The sequence below is a fragment of the Melozone crissalis genome, unplaced genomic scaffold, assembly GCF_028551555.1.
Source record: "Melozone crissalis strain CALT ecotype California unplaced genomic scaffold, PUWL_Pcris_2 ptg000027l_1, whole genome shotgun sequence".
NCBI lineage: Eukaryota > Metazoa > Chordata > Aves > Passeriformes > Passerellidae > Melozone > Melozone crissalis.
In genome coordinates, this window is record NW_026535805.1 from 25,907,500 (window position 1) to 25,929,085 (window position 21,586).

At 41.3% G+C, this 21,586-nt stretch overlaps 1 protein-coding gene across 1 annotated transcript in view; it reads right to left on the reverse strand.

Moving 5' to 3' along the window:
• Window positions 1–21,586, reverse strand: part of PCNX2 (pecanex 2) — a 154,765-nt gene that overhangs the window by 5,874 nt on the left and 127,305 nt on the right. Inside the window, exons 27-33 of the mRNA XM_054280537.1 lie at window positions 18,838–19,071; window positions 16,572–16,675; window positions 9,070–9,214; window positions 7,840–8,070; window positions 7,215–7,489; window positions 6,022–6,209; window positions 42–490 (exon numbers count right to left, since the gene is read on the reverse strand). Of these exons, the coding sequence (XP_054136512.1) occupies window positions 42–490; window positions 6,022–6,209; window positions 7,215–7,489; window positions 7,840–8,070; window positions 9,070–9,214; window positions 16,572–16,675; window positions 18,838–19,071 (1,626 nt within the window). The remainder of the gene's footprint in view (window positions 1–41; window positions 491–6,021; window positions 6,210–7,214; window positions 7,490–7,839; window positions 8,071–9,069; window positions 9,215–16,571; window positions 16,676–18,837; window positions 19,072–21,586) is intronic.

Below are 21,586 nucleotides of genomic sequence, written 5' to 3' on the forward strand. Positions count from 1 at the left end.
AGGACTCCCACTCAGTAGTGCTGTTTCAGCTTCAGCCTTACCCGCGCTGCCTGGCTCGCTGCTCTGGCAGACGGCCCCATGGCAATGTTCATGCTGCTGGAGGACTGCGTGTCGCTCGTGTTGCCTCCGTCCGCAGCCGAGAGCCCAGAAATCACCAAAGCACTCGAAAAACTTCTCTTGCCAAACAGCAGGCTCAGAGTTGAGCTGGTGGAGGAGGCCAGGCTGGACCTGAGCATTGCTGCAGCTCGGTCCTGCACAGTCAGCTGGCCAGCAACAGGAACAGCAGGGGACTGAGAAAACACAGATGTTGCAGAGTTGTGGAATGATAGCTGACTACTAGAAAGCCTTTGGGCAATTTCATGGGCAGATGTAGACGTCTGGATGAAAGGCTGCCGGCTTTCTGCAATTGGTCCAGAGTGACTTGAAGCAGGGGGCCTTTGGTTTAAAGCAGTGTGTGCCTGGACAGACTGACTCCTGGGTTTTCTCCTGCCTTCAAAAGAAAGATTAATATATTTAAGTAAGTGGCATTCCGATGAACTCCATGCCATTGACAGTGTCCCATGTGTACATATTACTGTTGGCATATTACCACTGGTTTTATTAGCATAAGAGCTCCAAGAACAGCAAAAGTAACAAACGCCTATACCTATGAATCTGTCTGTGTTTTCCACTACAGGTGTTCTAAGTTTTGGTCAAAATAGCTCTAGAGGTTGTGTACTGAGTCAAAAGACAGGGAAATGAGAAGAGACCCCAAGCAAAGCACTCTAATCACAGGCTCACAGCTGTTCTGCTATGTACAGTTTAATCAGCCCAGTGAATGACTGAGCATAGTGTTGTTGTAACTCTGCTCCCCTCTGACAACCACGCTAATGGAATGTTGAATATCCACCTTATATTGGCTTGGTGTAATTAAATGCAACAATAAAACAAAAATCCTCTATGTTAAAACAATGGCACATTTAAAAGAATTATTCCTGCATATGGGGAGAGAGAATGTGAAAATTCAGCCAAGTGGAAGAATACAGCATTCAAGCCACAAGACAGTTTTTAAGACTAACAGTAAACTCTGAGTTTCAAAAGAGACATTTACAGTACACCACACACATAAAAAGATGTGAATGCTCTTAGGTAGGATACACTATTAAAGGTCTGAATGCGACCCACATAAGACTCTTGTCCCTTTCTGGGAAGCATCTCTATGCAGCCACCACTGGATACAGGAAGTAGATTAGATAAGCTATTCTGACATGCCTAGACAAATCCTTCCTGTACAAATACATCCCCATATTTAACATTTATACCAACACCTTCTGTCATTCAAGCAAAAAATTTCTGTATTTCTTATGCTTGTCTATTTGAATAGCCATAGAATGAAAAATCAAATATAAAATCTGGTGGCCAGTGAACCCACCAGAGGCCAGCTTGTACTCCTCAGGCATTCTGCCATGGGTTGGTGCGTGCCACAGGCCCCAGCAGAGTTCACTGTTTCTGTAGACAGGCTCTAACCCAGGCACACACAGCAAACACCCAGTCACAAAAGTGCCTGCTTGTTTTTTTTTTGCTCTCCAGGAAACTCCAAACATTAACACAAGCTGGCATTTTGGTTTCCTAGCTGTAGCTGTAGGGTGGGGAGTTGATGCCAGGAAATCTGTTGAGAGCCATCAACACAGAAACAAGTTTTTCTGGCAGGCATTCCCAGGCTGTGGGTAATTTTTTTTTTCTTTTTGCTTTGGTTTTCCCCAATACCTGAAGTCCTCCAAATACTGAAATTTTGCTGGCATAAAGGAATATAAATCTCACACTATCGTCTAAAAACATGACTGCTGAATTCATGCAGCTTCCAGCAATGCAGAATTTCATATCCAAGCCATTTACATCATATGGCTGAAACATGATGTTTTACATCCACAGACCTGCTTTTCAGAGGCTGGCATCATTATCCCCATTTTTCAAATGCTGAAGCAAAGAGAGTTTAGGTAACTTGGCACAGAGTCAGTTGAGCAGAGCTGGGCTACAACCTAACTGGAGCTCACTAAAACCCAGTTGGTTTGGCAAGTGTTGGACACTTTCACACCTCATTTACAATGTATCTTTAGCTGTACTTTTATATTCTAAACAATAAAAAAAAATTTCCTAAGTAATAAGAGCCCCAATATCTCTGCTGGAGAATGATGGGACAGAAATGGCTCGCGGAAGCTCCTGGACAACACTCTCAGGCACAGGATGTGATTCTTAGGGTGGTCCTTGCAGAGCCAGGAGTCAGGCTTCGATGGTCCTTGTAGGACAGCCACAGAATATCCCCTCCACCTCAGGATATTCTGTGATTCCAGGCCCCTGCACTGCTCTGCCAGTGCTCCCTGTCCTTCACGTGCAGTGAGGGGCACCAGCCTGGCCGCCGTGTCCGCGGCTGCGCGCGCGTTTGGCCTCCGCAGGGATTCAGGCTCTTCAAACCCTGGGGTTTGCTCAAGTGCTTTGGTTTCTACACCTGATGGTTATTTCAAGAGGTTGCCTTTCTTAAATAAAAAGAAAGGACTGGATTTAAGAACAGAGGGGCTGTGGTGTGTTACTGTGCACCGTGGCTAACGTGGCCAAACATCTGTGATATAAATTGGGAAGCTGACCCCTGTCCAAAAGTATTCTATATTCATCCCAAATGCAGTGGTTGGAGCATTGGGCAGGAGACCACCCACATCTACACCTAAAAAACTCTGTCCCTGAAAACACTCAGAAAAACAAAGGCTGGTCTATTAACTGCATCATGAAATAAGGAAACTTTGGGGGAGAACCCCACATGTTTCCAGTGCTCCTGATTTTGGCTGAACTTTTATATAGGGCTTTGCATTTTGCAGTTTTGCAGACTCAATGATACCAGGCTGCAAAACACAGTACGAAATATAAAGAAGTTAAATGCACTTGATGCACAGATTATGAATTTAGAAGGCATTGCTATGATTATCTAGTCTGCTGTCCTATATAGCCTATATGGGCCATAGGATTTCCCAGAATTATTCCTGTGTGGTTTTATTAATTGTTACTGTCATTTTTAAAAATGCATCCTGCATCTCCAGTCATGGAGAATCCACATTAACCCTTAGTCTCTTGTTTCACTATTTATTCACTCTCTTAATATTAAAAATTTGTTCTTGATTTTAAATCTGAATTTGTTTAGTTTTGTTACATCCAAGTCTGCTGAGACCAATGGTCTTTGGTCACCTTTTGTTGCCCAGGTAAACACTTACAGACTACAATCAAGGCATCTCCTACAATACCAATTGCTGGAAAGCATTTTATCTTTCAATACAGGATGTAATTCCCAGAATTTTGGTCATATTTTGGTTCTTCTTTGAAGTGCTTCCAAACTAAAAATGTCCTTAAATTAGGGCACTGGGACTGTGCGTGGCAGGACAACAATATTATCATTTTTAACAGGCATAGATAACTTCTTTTCCAGTGCTGTGGTATTGCCTTGATGTCCTGATATTTACTGAAGACCGAACAGAGCTTGTTTTTAACCAGGTCTCTTAAAATCCTTCTTGAATGAGTCATTTGACTTTGCTCAATTAAGCGTATACCTTTGATAGCCACTCTTTCATGTTCTTTGTAGCTGTTAGGAGGGAAGGAACTGTTTCATGATCAGATCATAGAAATATATTATCTTTGTTTTTTCCCCAGATAAATCAGACATTCATTTTCTCATTTCTACATACTGCATATTGGCAACTCTGCCTTTCTATACAGTGACAGATCAAGACCACTGCTAGGATTTCTGTTGCTTCTAAATACTCCTTAAAAATAAACAGCCACAAGCTCACTTTCCTCTTTTTGTCCCTAATGGTCCTAGGCAAAAAATTCTTCTTGTTTCATTCTCTACAGTATCTGAGGAGTGAATATGGATTTCCATTTGCTACCATTTCCTTGGATTTGTTGTGCATGTCTTAACAAAAGCCAGGTTGCTTTTCTTATCTAAGAGTGACTTTGTCTCTTGATTATGTTTTTCTGGGCATCCAATCAATATGTTCTTTTAAACAACTCACAATTAACTTACTTTATTGTATGGTATGCTCAGGATCATTATATCACAATTAAGCTCGCTACTCTGATTACTGTTGTGTCAAGTTATGAGTATGCACATGGGGATTCCTCTAACACAAGACACAATTAAAAGCTGCAGTTATTTTATTCTTGCAATGTGATTTATATTCAGGGCAAAATTTATTCCAGTCCTGCCCATTATCTTTAATGATAGGTCAAAAGATCTAACAGGAAACAAACAAGTGTCAAACCCCTCAAGTTCTCTGCTTTAATTTATACAATAATGCTACAAACTTGTTGAAATGTAGAGATGATTTGATTTACATTACAAGTCCTGATCCCACAGTGGTAGATCTCACAGTCACCCACTGGCAAACTTAGAATCTTAGAATGGTTTGGGTTGGAAGGGACCTTAGAGCTTGTCTCATTCCAACCTCCCTGCTGTGGACAAGGACACCTGTTACTAATTAGGTTGCTCAAAGCCCCATCTAACCAGCCTTGCATACTTGCAGGAATGGGGCATCCACAATTTCTCTGGGCAACATGATCCAGTGCCTCACTGCCCTCACAGTACAGATTTTTTTCCTAAAAACACCTAAACCTCTTTCAGTTTGAAGCCATTCCCCCTTGTTCACTCCATGTTCTTGTAAAAAGTCACTTCCCATCTTGTGAACTCCCTGCAGGTACTGGAAAGTCACAATTAGGTCACCCCAAGGTGGGGTGTACAAACCCAATTATCTTTGCCTTTCCTCACACATAATCATCTTAGTGTCCCTTCCCTGGACCTGCTCCAATGAGTTTATGTCCTTCCTGTGCTGGGCACCCCAGAGCTGGATGCAGGGTTCCAGGTGGGCTCTCACCAGAGCAGAGGGGCAGAATCCCCTCCCTGGCCCTGCTGCCCACGCTGCTTTGGATGCAGCCCAGGACACATTTGGTTTCATGGCTGGGTCATGTCGAGCCTCTCACCCACCACCACCCCCAGGTTCTTCTCACAGAATTGCTCTCCATCTTTTCATCCCCAGCCTGTGTTGATACCGGGGATTCCCCTGGCCCAAGTTTAACAGCACCTTGCACTGTTAAACTGCATGAGATTCCCCTGGGCCCACTTCTTGAGCTGGTGCAGGTCCCTGTGAATGGCATCGCATCCTTCAGCTGTGTCAACTGCACCACTCAGCTCAGTGTCATCTGCAAATCTGATGAGGATGCACTGGATCCCTTTGTCTATGTCATTAATGAAGATATTAAATAACAGTGGTCCCAGTATGGACCCCCGAGGGACACCACTTGTCACTGATGTCCATCAGGACCATTGACCACTACCTTCTGTGACTGTCCAAAAAACTGCTTATCCTTATCACTTAACATACATTTCCAATGTAAAGGCCCACCTTGCGAATATGTCTGAAGCACTTCTGAATCCATAATTTGAGAAGGGCTCAGCTGTTAGTTGACAGAATGATTGGCAACATTTAATTTTCTCTTGGTAACTGCTATATAGACATAAGAAGCTCTTTTCCATTTGTTTGCTCTCCACATGCACTGATGAGCAGCCAAACCAATTCCTCAAATAAATTGCCATGGTCCTTCCAAGCTAATTAAGATTGTTGCATGCTTTCTTTCTGCTGTTCCCAGCCAATAATAAGCAGAGGGTCACCGTGGTACAGGCTCCCTGCATGGTGTGTGTACACTCCCTCTCATCTGCATTTTTCATTCTGGCATTCTTAGTGGCACCTGCTAGGCCAAAAATTACCCATAATGGACTTTGACAGTGGAACCTTTGGTGAATCACTTTTGTGTTACACTCTCCCAGTAAATACCTGGAACAATATCAGGAAGCCATCTCCTACATGTTCTTGGTCATCAGAAGAGACAAAATGCACTCTCTAAAATTACTTTTCCACTGGATTTGAGGACTCCTCAAAGGCATTTGCCCATGTGACCCCCCCCAGGAGAAGACTCCAGAGAAAGGCAAGTAAATTGTGCACATACCTGCCCGCTGGTGGACCTCTTGAGATGAAGTTTGCAGCTGAGGGGTTCCATCCCTGGTGGGCTGTGAGCTACTGCTCTGGCTTGAATTCCCTGTGGAATTGTTGCTAGATGAAGACCCCCCTGCACTATCCACCTCTTCAACATTGCCTCTCTCGTGGTGAGCTGCTGCATGGCAGTCCTTCCGCATTCTGTTTGCAGGAACACACACAGGGTCAGCCTCTTGTTGCACATGAAAATTTGTGTCACCACTGTTAGGTGCCCTCAAAGACTGTTCTCTCTCACACCACTGCAGGTCTTCTGACATTTTATGAGATGGCAAAGACAAGCCTTCTTGGAACAAAATTGTATATGACACAAGCCAATTGTCCGTGTTTATTGGCTTTGGAATCCTGAAATACCGTAGGGATCTTTATCTAATGTTACAGTGGTCTCCCAAGACCTCCTCTTGGTTACCTCCTTCTGCATGAGGTAACCAAGTAGCAAAGCAGAATGTGCTGAAGAGAGCTCAGAGGGATGGGCTGCGTGGTGAGAAAATAGCATGTTAAGCCATTAGATAAAATATTGACATTTTAACACAGGTCTTGCTATGCAAGCTGGCTCCCATCATGTCTCCATGGTGCCCTGCTTTTCCTCAGCTACAGTAGCTACAGTGGCAACAGGGCAGGGAATGAGGCAAGGGAGCTGTTGTTGTGTGAAGAGTAGGAATGGGAGATGCAGTGTCAGGTACTGATCATGCACAGCCAGGGGAAGTCAGGCAGTTTTGGTGAATAGCAAGGACATTTTTAGGTGTGCTTTGGTCAAGAACAATAACTTAGGGGTGGATATCTAACTGCCAAAGCTTCGGAGCATAACTCACCAAAATCCACCAGCACGTTCACTCATGGTCAGAGTTACAGAAAAGATACCCTTATTTAGATGGCATAAACAGTAAAATTCCATGGAATGAGGTAAGTGTCTGTAGTGCAGTGTGATTTGAATTACTCTTGTTGAACACGTAGAAAGCTTTGTCATGAATGAGTTAATGGATTTTCTTTCTGTTCTATTTGCAGCACTGTTTTGTTATATTCTGAGTTACTTCCAATTAATTTTTTTACTCATAGATAACAATACAGAATTACTCTCCTTTAACAGAAAATACAATGAAACCGAGACGGCAGGGTCTCTTATCAGCATAGCCAAAATTTAACACCTACCTTAACCACTTGGATTTGAACCACTTTTTAATGTTGTCCAAACTGACAGGTCCCCCCCAGATGTTCCTCAGTTGGCTGTGTGTCCCAAGGTACGAGGTGGTTAAGGGGGAAACGTACATTGGATATCCCAGTGGCTGATCACATGAAGAATTAATTAAGTTCCGCAACACCTGTTTATTGTTCTGGATGCTTCCTCTCTCCGGGTTACGATTGCGTAAGAAAATCAGTTCCTGCTGCTGGCCAGCCCAAAGCCCTCTGACACACTCCTTGTTGACCTGCAGGTGGGTTAAAACATGCAGATCATGCAAAAACGCTTGCTGCTCAAATGCAGAACTACAGGATTTAAGTAGAACAGCAGTGGCTGAGTGTGCAAACACATCATGATGTCTTTGCACCAACAGCTTTTTATTAACTTCTGCAGCTACTCCCTGGTAAAGCCTGGAATGTTATTTCAGAGACACAAACATGGGTGGCAAAATGGAAGTCAACTGAAGAGAATTCTTTTGGCCTCCAGTCCCTACTTTAAAAACTACAATTAACTTCTCCTTTCAGCCAAATTCCTCAGTAATAGTGCTAGTTACCACAGCCCTAAATTACGGCAATATTTGAAAGATGGCGCATGTACCTTGATCACCTTGAAGCTCAGGTAGCTTTTGTGGAGCATGATAACTTTATATTCATCTGCTCCTTCATCTACCACGTGTCTGAGAGTCAGCAGCTCCTCCCGGTTGGACAGGACTGCGCTGCGCCAGGCCGGGTCCCCTTCGTGACAAATCACAACCTTTTCTTCAAAGGATTGGATGGCTTCATACAAAACTGCTGGGTCCTCATACTCATCTGGGCACGTGAACTGGTCCTGCTCGTACAGGAAGAAGTATTGAACAGGTCAGGTACATTCGTGAATACACAGAAACTATTGACAGCAAACAAAATACTGGCTTCCAAACAGTTGCCAGCTGGCCCCCTCCAAGTGACTTGACAATTGCTAAAGAGTGTCTTTTGGGAGCTTCATTTACAGTGATAGAGAAAGGTACAATTTCAGTTTTATTGTAACCTGTTCTGATCCCATGACTACACTGGACAAAGGCACTTGGAGAATACCAGCTTATCCTTTTTTTTTTTTTTTAATGGAGTGTGAAACTGGGAGGCAGAGCTTTTGGGTAAGCTGGAGAGAGATATCACCTATGATAGTCCACAGTTCTTGTGGAAAATCTTATTTTTATTCACAAAACAACACCAACAATAGCACAGACTGGGAATCCATCAGCAAATACCACAATACTGAAGTTTCATCCAGCAGCACCACGGCCAGCGATAACATCATAAAGTTATTGTGTCAAAGAAGCAGATACAAATTCACAGCAGTTCAGTAAGTAACATCCAGAACAATTATAAATATCACTAATGATAAAAGCATATGATACTAAATCATAATGTGCCAGAACAGGAATAAAATCAACTCCAAGCTATACAGAGCCTGATCTGAAATTAGCAGTGAAATCAGCATAATCAATGGATTTCCCTTCAATCTAGAAACCATCTTTATAGTATCCACACAAGTAAAATATGACATTTTCTGCTTTCTTTTGATGAAAAATGCAGGGTCAAGCTCTGCAAAGTGGTTTCAAATGGGCAGCTAGGGAGGCTCAGAAAAGAACATCAAGTGAATGCAAAATAAATAAATGCCAAACTCTTCCATCTTGGTGAAAGACATTTCTTAGAATAAGGTGGCAAGTACTCCATTTCGCCTTTTTTGTTTTCTCCTTTTAGACAGTTGCTAAGGTATCCCGCATTTTCCTTAGAAAACAGACACAATAGTAAATGTTAAAAATAAATCCATAAATAAATACCCTACCTGGTGCAGCTTCAGAGACATTCGGATTGCTGGGGCAACAACCTTGTGTAGCAGATCCATGTCAGCAAAGACCCACTCATCTTTGGCTGCTATCCGGAAGTCTCCTTTAAACAGTGCATGGAGCCCATAAAGAAAAGAGTCCAGGCTGTAAGAGAAAGGCAGCAGTCACCCCCAGAAGCCATTCCCATCTCTCCAAGGCAGATCCTACAGTCACCAGGCTGGTGACCCTCTGGCCCAGGGTGAGTGCCTGCCCTAGATGTAAAGCAGGGGGCACATCACATTTCTCTGACACAAAACCATTCCTTGGGGGAGGCAGTTTTCCTTCTGTGTGCTCTGTAAATGACTGGCCATGAGATGAATGGAATGAAGGATGTCCTCAGGATGGGTGACTGAGTCACAGAGTGCCTCAGGGCGCTGCTTCTCTGCAGCTGTGCCAAAGGGACCAGGTCAGAGTGCCAGCTGCACTCCCTGTGCAGCCAGCAGAAGCTGTTTCCTTATTTGAAAGTTTATTGATCAGTCCTGTTAGCACTTCTCCTTGTAAGTGAAAAATAATAATAGAAAAAAATACTTTCAGGCAATTTAAGACCTTTCTCACGACATTCAAACCTAAATGTGAACATTAAAGCAGATGTACTGAGAATACTAAATTTCAGAACTGTTCAGCAAACCAGGTGAGAGCAGGAATCACCAACAGGTGCTTCCTACTCAAACAATGAGCCCTAAAGGAAACACACAATGGGTTTCTTTTTTGTAATGTAGGAAACCAGATGTAGGCAGTTCTGGCTGGCCTTGCATGATGGCTCACCTGGAAATGAGATACAAGCGCAAGGTAAAAGCTACAAAAATAAGGTAGTTGTTAGAAGATGGTTGTGCAAGGGCTTTGTGAAGGGAAACCATCAGCCTTCAGCTCTGATCTGCACCCTGAATTACAGGACTCCCACACCACTGTCACTTGTATAATGCTTGTAGGTTACTGCTGTGCCAATGTTGCTCTGAAGAAGTGATCTCAAAATTGAGGAGAACAGAACCATCTATTAAAAACAGGCATATCTTGCAAACCCACAGGACATGGTTTCATCTACCTGCTAAGATTTCACTCACTTTTACAACAGTTGATCTTTTAGATTGTAAAGACTCTGGGGAGAAGCCATATTAAGATGTTAGTAGTTTTCATTACTGCTCAGCCTTTCTCTAGAGGACATATAATCTTTCCACATAATTGAGCTTTCTTAATTATTTTATAAAAAATAAAAAAAATCTTTTCAATATATTCTCTTCTCAGAGAGAGGAAGAAGAGACTGGGAGAAGGCCTGGCTAGCTTCATCTGAAAGGCATTCTAATTTTGCTCTTGGTGGGTAGCATGTCTTAGAAATTAAAGTGGAAATACATATGTTGTTACCAGAGAAATAACTGGATACTGATTTTCTCCATGAAAGCATCATGTAATACAAATCAACTAAGCAATGGGACCAAAACTAGCCAGAAAGGCAGGGTTGCTGTCACTGCTGGGAACATAAGGAGTATAGAGAAACTTTTATGAATTCTTAACTGATTTGCATTTATTAGCACTAAGTTATGTATTAAAATTATGTATTATGTATTATGTCTGTGTGAGACAGGCATACTCAGATCTTCAAAACATTCAGGCATTGATTTCAGTGGGAGTTATTATGTGTCCTTAAGGACTGAGTCCTGGTCCCCACTGACCTTCAATCCATCATCCCCACAGTTTCAGAGAATGATAATATACTCGAACCCTGCTTAATAGTTGGGAAAGCCCTAGGATGAGCCAGCTGGGAGGGTGGGGGGAGAATGGTGAGTGCAGCCAGCATGGTGAAATGTGACTTTTGCCCCCTTTGAAAAGGTTACACATCAGGAAGGCTCCTTTCACTTGCCCACCCACCAGAAAACACCAGCATACACAGCTGAATCCTTGCCTGGAAAAAAAAACCCTTCTGTAGCTAAATATTCTTCTCAGGATGAAATTTTAAAAGTTACCTTGAACTCTGCATCTAATGATGATCTGTAGTGGAGTTTCTCCCCACATAACACCCCTGTATTTGCTCTGAAAAGTTGGCTGGGACGAAGGGAGGAGTAGGCAGGAGAGAGAACTGGTTTTTACATCTTGGGAGGCTCTCAGAGTCAAATCTGACCACCAGAGCAGACACAGAGCTTGCATCCACATCGAAGTGCCTTACAGGCATCAGCAGCAGCCAAACAGGCTGCTGTGCAGAGCAGGATGTGCTGAAGGCATGGCCAGGACTGGGACAGCCATGCAAACTGCAGCCCAGCATCAGCAGAGGGAGCGGGGGGAAGCTCACACAGTTCTCCCTGGGCTGAGGGGAGGCTCATCCATTTGTCATGCCTCTGCATAATAAGTTCTCTAACTCAGGGGATTTTTAAGAACAAACATGACTGCTACAAGGAGCAAATCAGTGGTGGCAGTAGTTGTGAGAGGCTGAGAGTCAATTATTTTATGAATTGTATTTTCCACCAGAGCGGTCTGGAGGAGATTGCTGTATTCACAAAACCATGGGCATCTTTTATTCTCCTGACAATTGTAATGAGGCTTTTGGGTACATTCTGCCTATAATGTGACACTATCTCAAGCCATTACTTCTGTAACATGCAGCCTCCTTAATCCATATAAGATACAGCTCTCGTTATTCTTCCCATTGTTATGCTCTCTCCTGAAGACACTAATGAGATTATCAGGAAGCTGTAAAAGTCAACCACTTTGATCTCAGGCCTGACTCTCAACCACTTTGATCTCAGGCCTCACTCAAGGTTGTTGCTGTTTTCTTGGCCCACTTTTAACATACCTCAATTAGTAATCTGCTGTTGTTACAGGCTGGTTCAAAATATTTTGAAAACAAGTTAAGGTAAAATTACACGTCAAAGAAACAACGTTCATCTCTAAGAGACATAACTACAGTATCAGGCAACGTTTCCAACCCTCTGAGCTAACAACCTGAAAAGCTGCAAGGTGTCTTAGAACAAGGCTGGTAGGTGCATGGGAACTGTCAGCTCCTTGGAGGTGCAGAAAAGAGGGGATTAAGTAGCACCACAAACACCAGAGGGAGGGCAACAGTGCCAAAGCAAATACTCCCTCCTACTGCACTCCTCCTGCTGCTCCAACAGCTGAAACTAAAAGCATTTAGTGCCAGCCTGAAAGCAGTATGGACACAGACTAATGAGCTGGTGAATATCTCTGTGTGGATTTTGCATCTGCAGACCTTCTCCAGTGTTAACTGTAGGTTTATTTAAGGAATAAAGGGACAGGCATGTCTGTGAGCTAGTAATGACCTGAATGTCATAGTTCACCTGAAATATTTTCAGTGGTAGCCCTTCTAATTGGATATTTTAGATGGCAGTGGTTGTGAGCTAAGAGTCAAACTTTCCTGCCCTGCTCAGCTCTGGCAGACATCAAGCTGCACTGTCTGCTCGAACTCCCACCAGCAGAGCAGCACCAGAGCAGCCCTGTGGTGCCATGGCTCTGTGTCTTCCCCTTGCCCCAGCTGCTGGGCAGTGCAGTGGGGTGGCCAGGTGGGAAGGGGCAAGTGGGGCCAGCTGCTTCCCTGGGTTTCCAGGTGAGCAGCAGCTCCTCCAGGCAGAGGCATTCCTTGGAATGACCCTTTGTCCAAGCTGAGCTTGGGGAACCTGAGCAGCCAATCTTGGTAGTGTTGGAAGTATCTGATGAGACGTGCTTTATCGAAACACTTCTGTATTTTTCCAAATTTGAAATTTTTACTAAATATTTCTTTACTGGTAGCTTTAGTGGCTGAATAGAATTATTCTATCATTTTTAAACAAATACACAACTAAACATATCACCCACATTTGAATAAATTAATGGTAATGTCATTTCATTCTTCAAATTGCATTTTGTGCAGGATGCCTCCTAATGACAGTTTAAAAGAGCAAGTGATTTGCATTGCAATATTCTGCCTCCTTAATGAATGCACTTATTATGTAATCTAGTGTTAATGTTAGGTTTCTACTGACATTTACATGAACAGGTACAGTGAATAATTATTTACATACATTATATAAGAGCATTTAAAATCTTGGTTTACACAGTGACATTTGCTGATTAATAGATTAGACAAAATCATGTGTAAATGAGTGCAAATTGATAGTTTGCATACACAATGTAAACCTGACTCAACTCTGTAGCCCACAGTAACATTACCTTTGCTCCACTGCACAGCAGTTGGATGACTCTCACTCCTCCAAGGACTAGATTTAGTCCAGAGAAAGTTTCCAACTACCTGCATAGTCACCTCTGAAAACGAAACATGAACTGCAGAGCACCCCAGATTCTTGGCTGGTTTGCTTTCCCTGAACATCTCAAATGCTTCATACAGTGAGAAGAGTGTGATGCCTACCTGGCCCTCACACCTCAAACTCATCCCCAAAGCTCTAGCAATGCAGTACACAAGATGTTCCACAGAGAGAATTAATAGAAAGTCCTGAGATGATGTCCAAGGTAAATTCTCAGGGCTTACCAGAATAACCCAAATCTGTATTTTTGTAATCCAGCATTAGAGCATGACAAAATGTGTTAGGAGCCCAGACCTCTGACAAAATGAGTCTCACCCCAACACCCAGAGTCATGGAATGGCCTGGGTTAGAAAGGACCTTAAAGATCATCTAGTTCCAATCTCATATATGTGGTACACCTCCCTCTCATTCACACATCTGGCTGTGGGACTGCCTGCTCTGACCATTCCTAAGAAAATTAAAACCCTCTTCAGCACCAGTAGGCTCTGAAAGGTCCCCAAAATATCATGGCATCTTTTCAAAGAAAAGGATTGTGAAGCATCACTCAAGGAAATGTTCCTCTGGCTCCTGAGGACCTTAAGTACCTCTGGCCCATGTTTCTGACTGCAGACCTGCAGCAGTGTGAGAGCTGGGGACAAGGACCAGCAGAACACTCAAGATCTCTCCTTGGTGAGAGCTGCTGTGCTCTGCCAAACACAGAGGGAGAGTGCCTGAGGACAATTATCATGAGCATGTCCTTCTGGCCTCATCAGCATTGCACACTTTGGACAAAGTCTCCTTCCCCTGGCATGCTTGCTGTATAACTGTATTCCTATTGGAGTCTCACTGACTGACTGCTAATTTGTGTTTAAACAAGTTGTGCAGACCTGTCTGAAGCAATAAACACCTTAAGTAGGGTGCCCTTCATGCTCAAGTGAATGTATTTGGGGAATTTCTGTTGATAAAGGTGTTGATATCAGGGGGGTAGGGTATCCACCTCCCTACTCAGTTAATAATTTCTACTAAATTGGCTTAGTCAGTTAAGATACATACGTTCTGAAAGACAAGAAGAAATGTATTTTACCAAGCTAAAGACAAATTTTGTAGCTGCAGCAATTTATAACTTCAACTGTGGTACTCAGATTCCTTTTCTATTTCTCCAGATCCTTCTGACAGTGGAAATGCATTAAAGGTAATTTAACCAGGTGGGGAAGTGACACAGTTTTTCCACAGTGAAACTTTTCCAGGGAAAGCTTTTGTGAAGTAGCATTGGAAAAGATACCGACAGAAGCTTCCACTTAGTTCCTTTCATGTCACAAAATACATTTTAAAAATACAATGATTTGATACTGCCCTGGAGCACTTGCTTAATAAAAAGAAAACCAGGGCTTAATTGAAGATTATATAGAACAGATTAAAAAAAAGGGACAGAGCTGTGCACCTCAGATGACTACCCCAGTTTTTGCCTTTCTGCAGACCTTCCCTCCCTAAGAAAAGTATTTTTAAATATGGAGAGTCCACTTATCAAAAGAGAGGAAGTAATCCAGTTCATTGGTATTTGTCAGATTTTGAAAAGACATGGTTTAGCTGACTCCTGAAAGTATTATTAAAATCTTTACAGAACACTATACAAATAATTATCCTCAATATTCATACTTTCCATGTTAAGCTTTGGAAAGTCTCTGATAATATTATCCCTCTGTATTAGCTACTAACCATGTAAGCCAGTACAAATAGGGGACATTGTTATTGTATCTGTACTAGAGCCAAAGCATTGTAATGAAGATTTTAAGATCCAGTGGAAAGTATGTGGAATGTCATGACAGTTTTAGGAACCTTTTGTGTTATTTTCAGATGAATTCCTAATATTGCTGTGACCTATCTATTGCAGGCACAGATCAAAAATCACTTTAATCTTTTATCAAACAAATATCATAAATGCACATAAACTTTCCCATCATGTCCCCAGACTCTAAAATTTGGATCACCAAAAACCCAGGACAATTTAAAAAATACCAATGACTTACCTAACATCACACTAATTTGAGTGAATAGAAATGAAGGGAGAAGAAATGCAGCACAGAGGAAAACTACTACAGGAAGGGAATGTACAAAGACTAGTAGAAAAGAGATGACAAAAGCCACTTTAGAAAGCAGAAATCAGCAGCACAACAAAAAATAAGCCACATGAGCCACAAACATTTTGCGTGGAAGACATAAAGCAAAACGTTATAAATGTCTCAACAGATAACAAAGCTAGAATGAATATTTAAATAGACTGTTTTAACAAAATTCATTCAAAATCACACATGCTGTCTCTGTTTGCTTGTTAGTAAGAAAAATCCTCTCTAAGGAGCATGTTGATAGAGGTCTAGGTAGCTTTGCTCACCATTCTGTGCCAACACAGCAAGGTCACTTAGAAGCTGTATTTATTCAGCTTCTCCATTGTTACTAAACTCCTGTGCACACAGAAGGTTCAAATAAACCTAATAAACCCCTAAAATTATGTGGGAAGTTAAACTCCATTAAAATAATAATAATTTCATTAATAAAATGCCTCATGTATAGCACATTGTAAATTATACTGTATAAAACTCAAACAACTCATAACTCCCAGTGAAAATGGAAGAATCCCTAATGAAAATATAAGATGAAGAGCATATTTAGAAACAATCTCAATTGAAGCATATTTTAATTAACCAGATTTCCTACGAAGAAGTGCTTAGAATGAATGAACAAATGAGCTAGGTAGACTGAGAACAGACAAAGCTGCAGCCTCAGGAGATGAGAGGTTCTCCCTTCCTTAGTTGCCAGAATGAAGTGGCACAATGAACAGGAATACAACCCTGAGGAATATAGAGGAGAACTCTTATACATTTATTATTATTTAGCTAACTACAACTCAGATGACAGCAGTTCTTTCCCTTCTGTAGATTTCTTCCTTCTACTGGGATGCCAGAGGAAGGACAGCATTCCAGTAGCCAGGCATGAGTGAAAACAAGCCGTAACCATTGGTACCCATTCTTTCAATTGAAAATTCTGCTCTGCCCTCCAAAGTAAAGACTGGTATTAGTTATTTAGCCAACCACAAAGAAAAAGATGACCAGGAATGACAGAAAAGATTTTATGGAGGAATGAGATTTTACCTTGATCTAATATTCTCTTGAGATCCCACATCATGTGAAAAAAGACAACAGGTCTTTGTTTTAACATGAGGAAAAAGGGATTCCTAAGATTACCTGATGGCCATGTTGTGAGATGCAGTTCCCAAGGCTCTCCGACCCAGTATACACAAGGCAAAGGAAAGTGTCACCAGAGGAGAATCCTCATCGCTGTCCAGGTGCTACAAAGTTTGAAATTAGCATGTTACTCTAAGGGCAAACATCACATTTAAAAGCACCACAAACAGTGACAGTCGTAACATTTGCATGTAGCCAGACCTGCACACCAAAACATTCTTTGCAATTAAACAGACCAAGAAGGAAGACCACCCCCATCAGAGGATTTTTGCAAAATGCAAGCTTGTTTTGCCCACTGGCTGGAAACAGAACTTTCCATTCTCAGGTAGTGAGATCCCAAGAGCTTTGGTGGTGGTGATGTTTTATTGTGAGGTTTTTGTTTGTTTCCACTCCTCCCAGATGTGACATTCTAAACTGGAGGAGGTTCCTTGCTGTTGGGAGACACTGCAATTAGAGACAGCCAAAGCCCTTTTCATGGACCACAGTTCCTCAGTTCCTATGAAACATTACCACAGATTTCAGAAGTACAATATTTTTGGAGAAGTTCAGAAGCATACACTTTCAGTGAATAACAATATCTATCTAAATGGTTGATGACACTGACTGCCCATTTTAACAAGCACTCAGAATATTGCATTTATGTTGACTAGCTCAGGAGAAGTCTTTTAATGAAATTTTCACAAAGAAAACTTTGCTACCAAGCAGGAGGAAAAAACTGGAACAACCCTTCATGCATGTAAATCTTCAGGAGGATACATATTATTATTGCAGTCCATGTAATCAGTGATATCTTAGAGCTTTCTTTGACTCTAAAACTGAAGCCAATTATAAGAAGAAGAATGTAGCTCCTTCTATAAAATATATTGATTTTCTGGATTATGTGTACAGTGAACTTGGGTTTTTTTATACCACCTCCTACATGAAGTGTGCTTCTCTACAGTCAGTGAATTAAAAAACAAAGGTAAAACAGGTAACAAAAAGATAAACGTGTGTGTGTGTGTGTGTGTGTGTGTGGCACCAGTGCAGGCATTAATTTGCCTTTTGAAGTCTAACTTACTTGTTTCAAGTATATTGACATCTCTAAATCTATAACTGAATTTGAAAATCTAGGGCAGAGCACAACTGGAAAGGCATCAATTAACAGTGGATTTCCCCACACCGTGCAATTCTTTGTGTGTCAGATCTTGGGAGCTGAGACATGGAGACAAGAAAGAAAAGAAGTGAAGTATTCCTAGTAGGAGGAGATGGTGTTTTGGAAATGTCTCAGAAGACAATTCAATGAAAACATTATCAATATAATGATATACAGGGGAACTGATGGAATGGTGCTCAGCATCAGAGACATGAGAAGGAAACCAAAGTGGAGCAGAAATATTTGGTGATATTTCAAGAAAGATTCAGTGATGTCGCACCAGCTAAGGTCAGCAATGGGATGTGCATTCTGTGACCCTGAGTTGAAAAATGCACAAACACAGTACATTGTGGCCAGGAAAGAGACTCTTCTCCACTTTTGCCACTATCTGCAATAATCAGAAAATTAGATGGAGACAATATGCTTGTTTGAAACTGTACTCTCCCTCTGGGCTATTCTGAGTATTTCATGGAAATGCAGTAGTGTATTTCTGACAAACAACTGCTGACCATCAGTAATCTCAGTGGCTCAGAGCATGCAAATGCACAGCTGCACATCTGCCCTTGACCTTCTAGAGCTGCAGTGGTGGCACACATTTCTGTGGTGTGGTTCATGTTTGAGTCACGAGCTGTCAGAGGTGACCTGTGCCAGCAGGGAGTGTGCCATGCACTCCCCTGCCATCCTGCAACTGTACACAAATAAAAGCAAATTTCTGAAAGGGATACACAGACATTTGGCAAATGTACCAATCACTGGCAACACTGAAAGAACTGCAATGCTCTGATGACATTCTCTGAATGGAGCCTGCTCTAGCAGTACTTCTGTGAGCACTTGATACATCTGTGCTTTCTAGAGCTGACAAAATTAACATTATTGGAAATTCGCACAATAAAGAACTGGTTCTGTATTCAAAGACTGATGCTTCTTAAGACTCCTTAAGGTAGTTTCCAAAATACATTTTTTTCCATTCCACAAAACCTGTTTTCCTTTTACATTAAAGCTAAAAGCTTACATGAAATAAATTTTATTCTACTAATCCTGAGCAAGTAGAAGAGTAGTCATGCACCATTTCGTTCATATCCCAAGAACTAAAACTAATACTATAAAAAAAAAAAAAACTAAATTGACACATACCTCCACCCTTTTCCTGGCACAGAACTGAATCCAGTCCAGATAAACACTGCAGAAGCTAGCTCTTGTTATTCCCTGGAGACATGGAACATAATCTTCATCTATGTTAACGTTAAACATCGCAAGGTCACGCTCAATATAATGCCACTTTGCATAAGGCTGCAGTATCTTCTGGATGGATTCATCTTTTATCCACTCCTGGATTTTGGGAGAACTTGCTGTAAAGTATATTATACTCTGTTGGCAAAATGTGCAAATGTTAGTCACTCTGAACTCTGATTAAAGCAGACATATTGTACACAGAAGAGAATAAGCCAACTAAGACCATATTAAGAATTGTAATAGTATATCGATTTCTTACATTTTACTGCTTAGCATCAGTATTGCTTCACAAAGTGTTCAAGTTAAAAAGATGACAATAATTGATAATGATAGCTGACAACAGAAAAAAAAAAGTATTTTTAATATCCTTCTGCCTTCCAGGAGAATCCATACAATGACAGGAATAGAGAGTTCCAGCACTCAAGCATGTCAGTATAAGTGGGATTCTAGAGTCTAGCACTGAGAAGGTGATATCAATAATAGCTTAGGCATGTTTTGAAAAAACAGTAGTAAACAGTCACATCCTAAAAATAGGGCACATGTTTTCCCTCAGCAGACTTATTGTTCTCTGGGGATGATGCTTTCCTAATTCTTGATTAGCCACAAGGTGAGACATGACCAATGTGTATGACACAAGTCAATGCAGCAGGTAAACAGATTTTTTTTTTACATGTTGGGTTAAAAAGCTGATGACTGATGTAACTGACTTTGCTTTTAAAGCACTGAATGGGGAGGAGCATCCATCAGGGGCTCTTTAACTAAATACATAAATGCTAGAAAGCAGCAACACCCATATCTCATATCTGTCCCTGAGTTTCTAAGTTTTTCTAACCACTCTCTCTGGACACATTAAAATAACAATAAATAAAAAAGTAGTAAAAAAATTCTATACAAACACAACTTAGCGCATATTTTCAAAAGAATATGGAACTTAAGAAGTTCCAGTGTGTTCTTTCAGCAGGAAAGTCACATTATAATGTTATGGACAGGATGGACCCTTAACTTCTTGGCATGTGGAGAACAATACACTCCTTAAAAAAGATTCATGCAGAAACAATAGGAGCTGAAAACACAGCACTCAGCGAATACACAGACTTCTTGAATACTAAAAGATGTTTAAATAAGAATATATTGAGAAGAGATGGAAGAGGCACAAGGGAAAAATATCACAGTAGTTGGGCAGGAAATTATTTCAAAATATATGCAGAAGGGCTACAGAAGCTGACCCACTTTGTTTGTGGGGAATAAAAATCCTTCCATAATAAGAAATGTATGCATATCTAGGCTGTCAATGAAACTGCAAATGAAATAAATATGATTTAGGAATAAGATTCTCAGTGCAACTCATTGTTTAAAAGACCAATACAGTAATTATTCTTGAAGGATAGAAGAACTAAAACAAAGCGCACATTCTCTTTGTTGATTTTTGAGATAGAGTTTGCTTTTTTTATTATCCTCATCTGTGTTTACAAAGAAGCTGATTCAGCTGGGAAAAAAATCAGACTTGCAATCAGACACAGAAACAACAAAATCTTCTGTCACCTAATTAAATTCTGCTCTTGGTAACTCTTACAAGGTATGTTTTATGCAAAAGTACATCCTCAGCTATATGGCATTTCTGAAACAATATGGTAAATATTTACAACATTGTAAGCTACAGAGAATAAACCAGAAACACTCCAAATGCTCAATGCAATGGAAGTGCAGTTCCTGCAGAAACTCCAGCCTAAGTGATTTTTGAGTTTGTGTTTTATGTGACCTGAACACTGCCTTATCTTACAATTACTTTCACACTGTTAAAAAAAAGTGTGAAGGACTTTTGGAATGTTCCCAGTGAAACTGCACGGGGTCTTGATCTGCATTCCTCCAAAAGAAAGAGCTGGGGAAGGAATGAATTCTCACCTCTGTGTCTGATACTGTTTATTTGGAGGCAAGCATTAAATAAACAGGAAAAAAGCTGATCTAATACATATTATAATCTTCTCATTTTCCAAGACTGTACTAAAGATTTTACCAAATCTTTTTAAAGCCCCTGTTTATGGAAAAACCTAATTAGTTTAAAAATACAAGGAAAAAATATCCAGGTAACTTTCTTTTGGGAAGTGACATTCTAGAGAAGGGATTTCCTGAGTGCACCCTCCCTTCCCTAAAGGGAGCCCCAGCCCAGGCTAATACTGAAGGTGCCAACAGGTTATTATTATCTTCTGTCTGTCCTTCCCTAAAAGGAGAAGTAGATTAAAAAGATGGACAGCCTGAGAATGAAGACTGACCTTTCTGAGAATGAAGCTCTGTCAGTGCAATATAATAATACTGGCTCAACTAAACCCACCAAGAAGAGATTTGATTTTCATGCTTTCAGAGCCATCAGGAGTGCACATGAACTCTGCATAGAGCAGAGATGGAGCCACAGCACACCTCAAGTGATGTGGAGAGCATTTAACCCACTCCCTTCTATTCCAAACAGGATCAACTAACCACATCTCTATCCCATGGGATGGAAGTTTGTCTAACCACACCTCTATCCCAAACTTAGAAGTTTGTCTAAGCCATCTGACCTATGTTAGCTGCTTCTCAGGTGTGTCCAGAACCAGAAGCTCTAAACTACCTTTCAGTTAAGTTTTTACATCCCATGTGGTGAACTTCACACTTC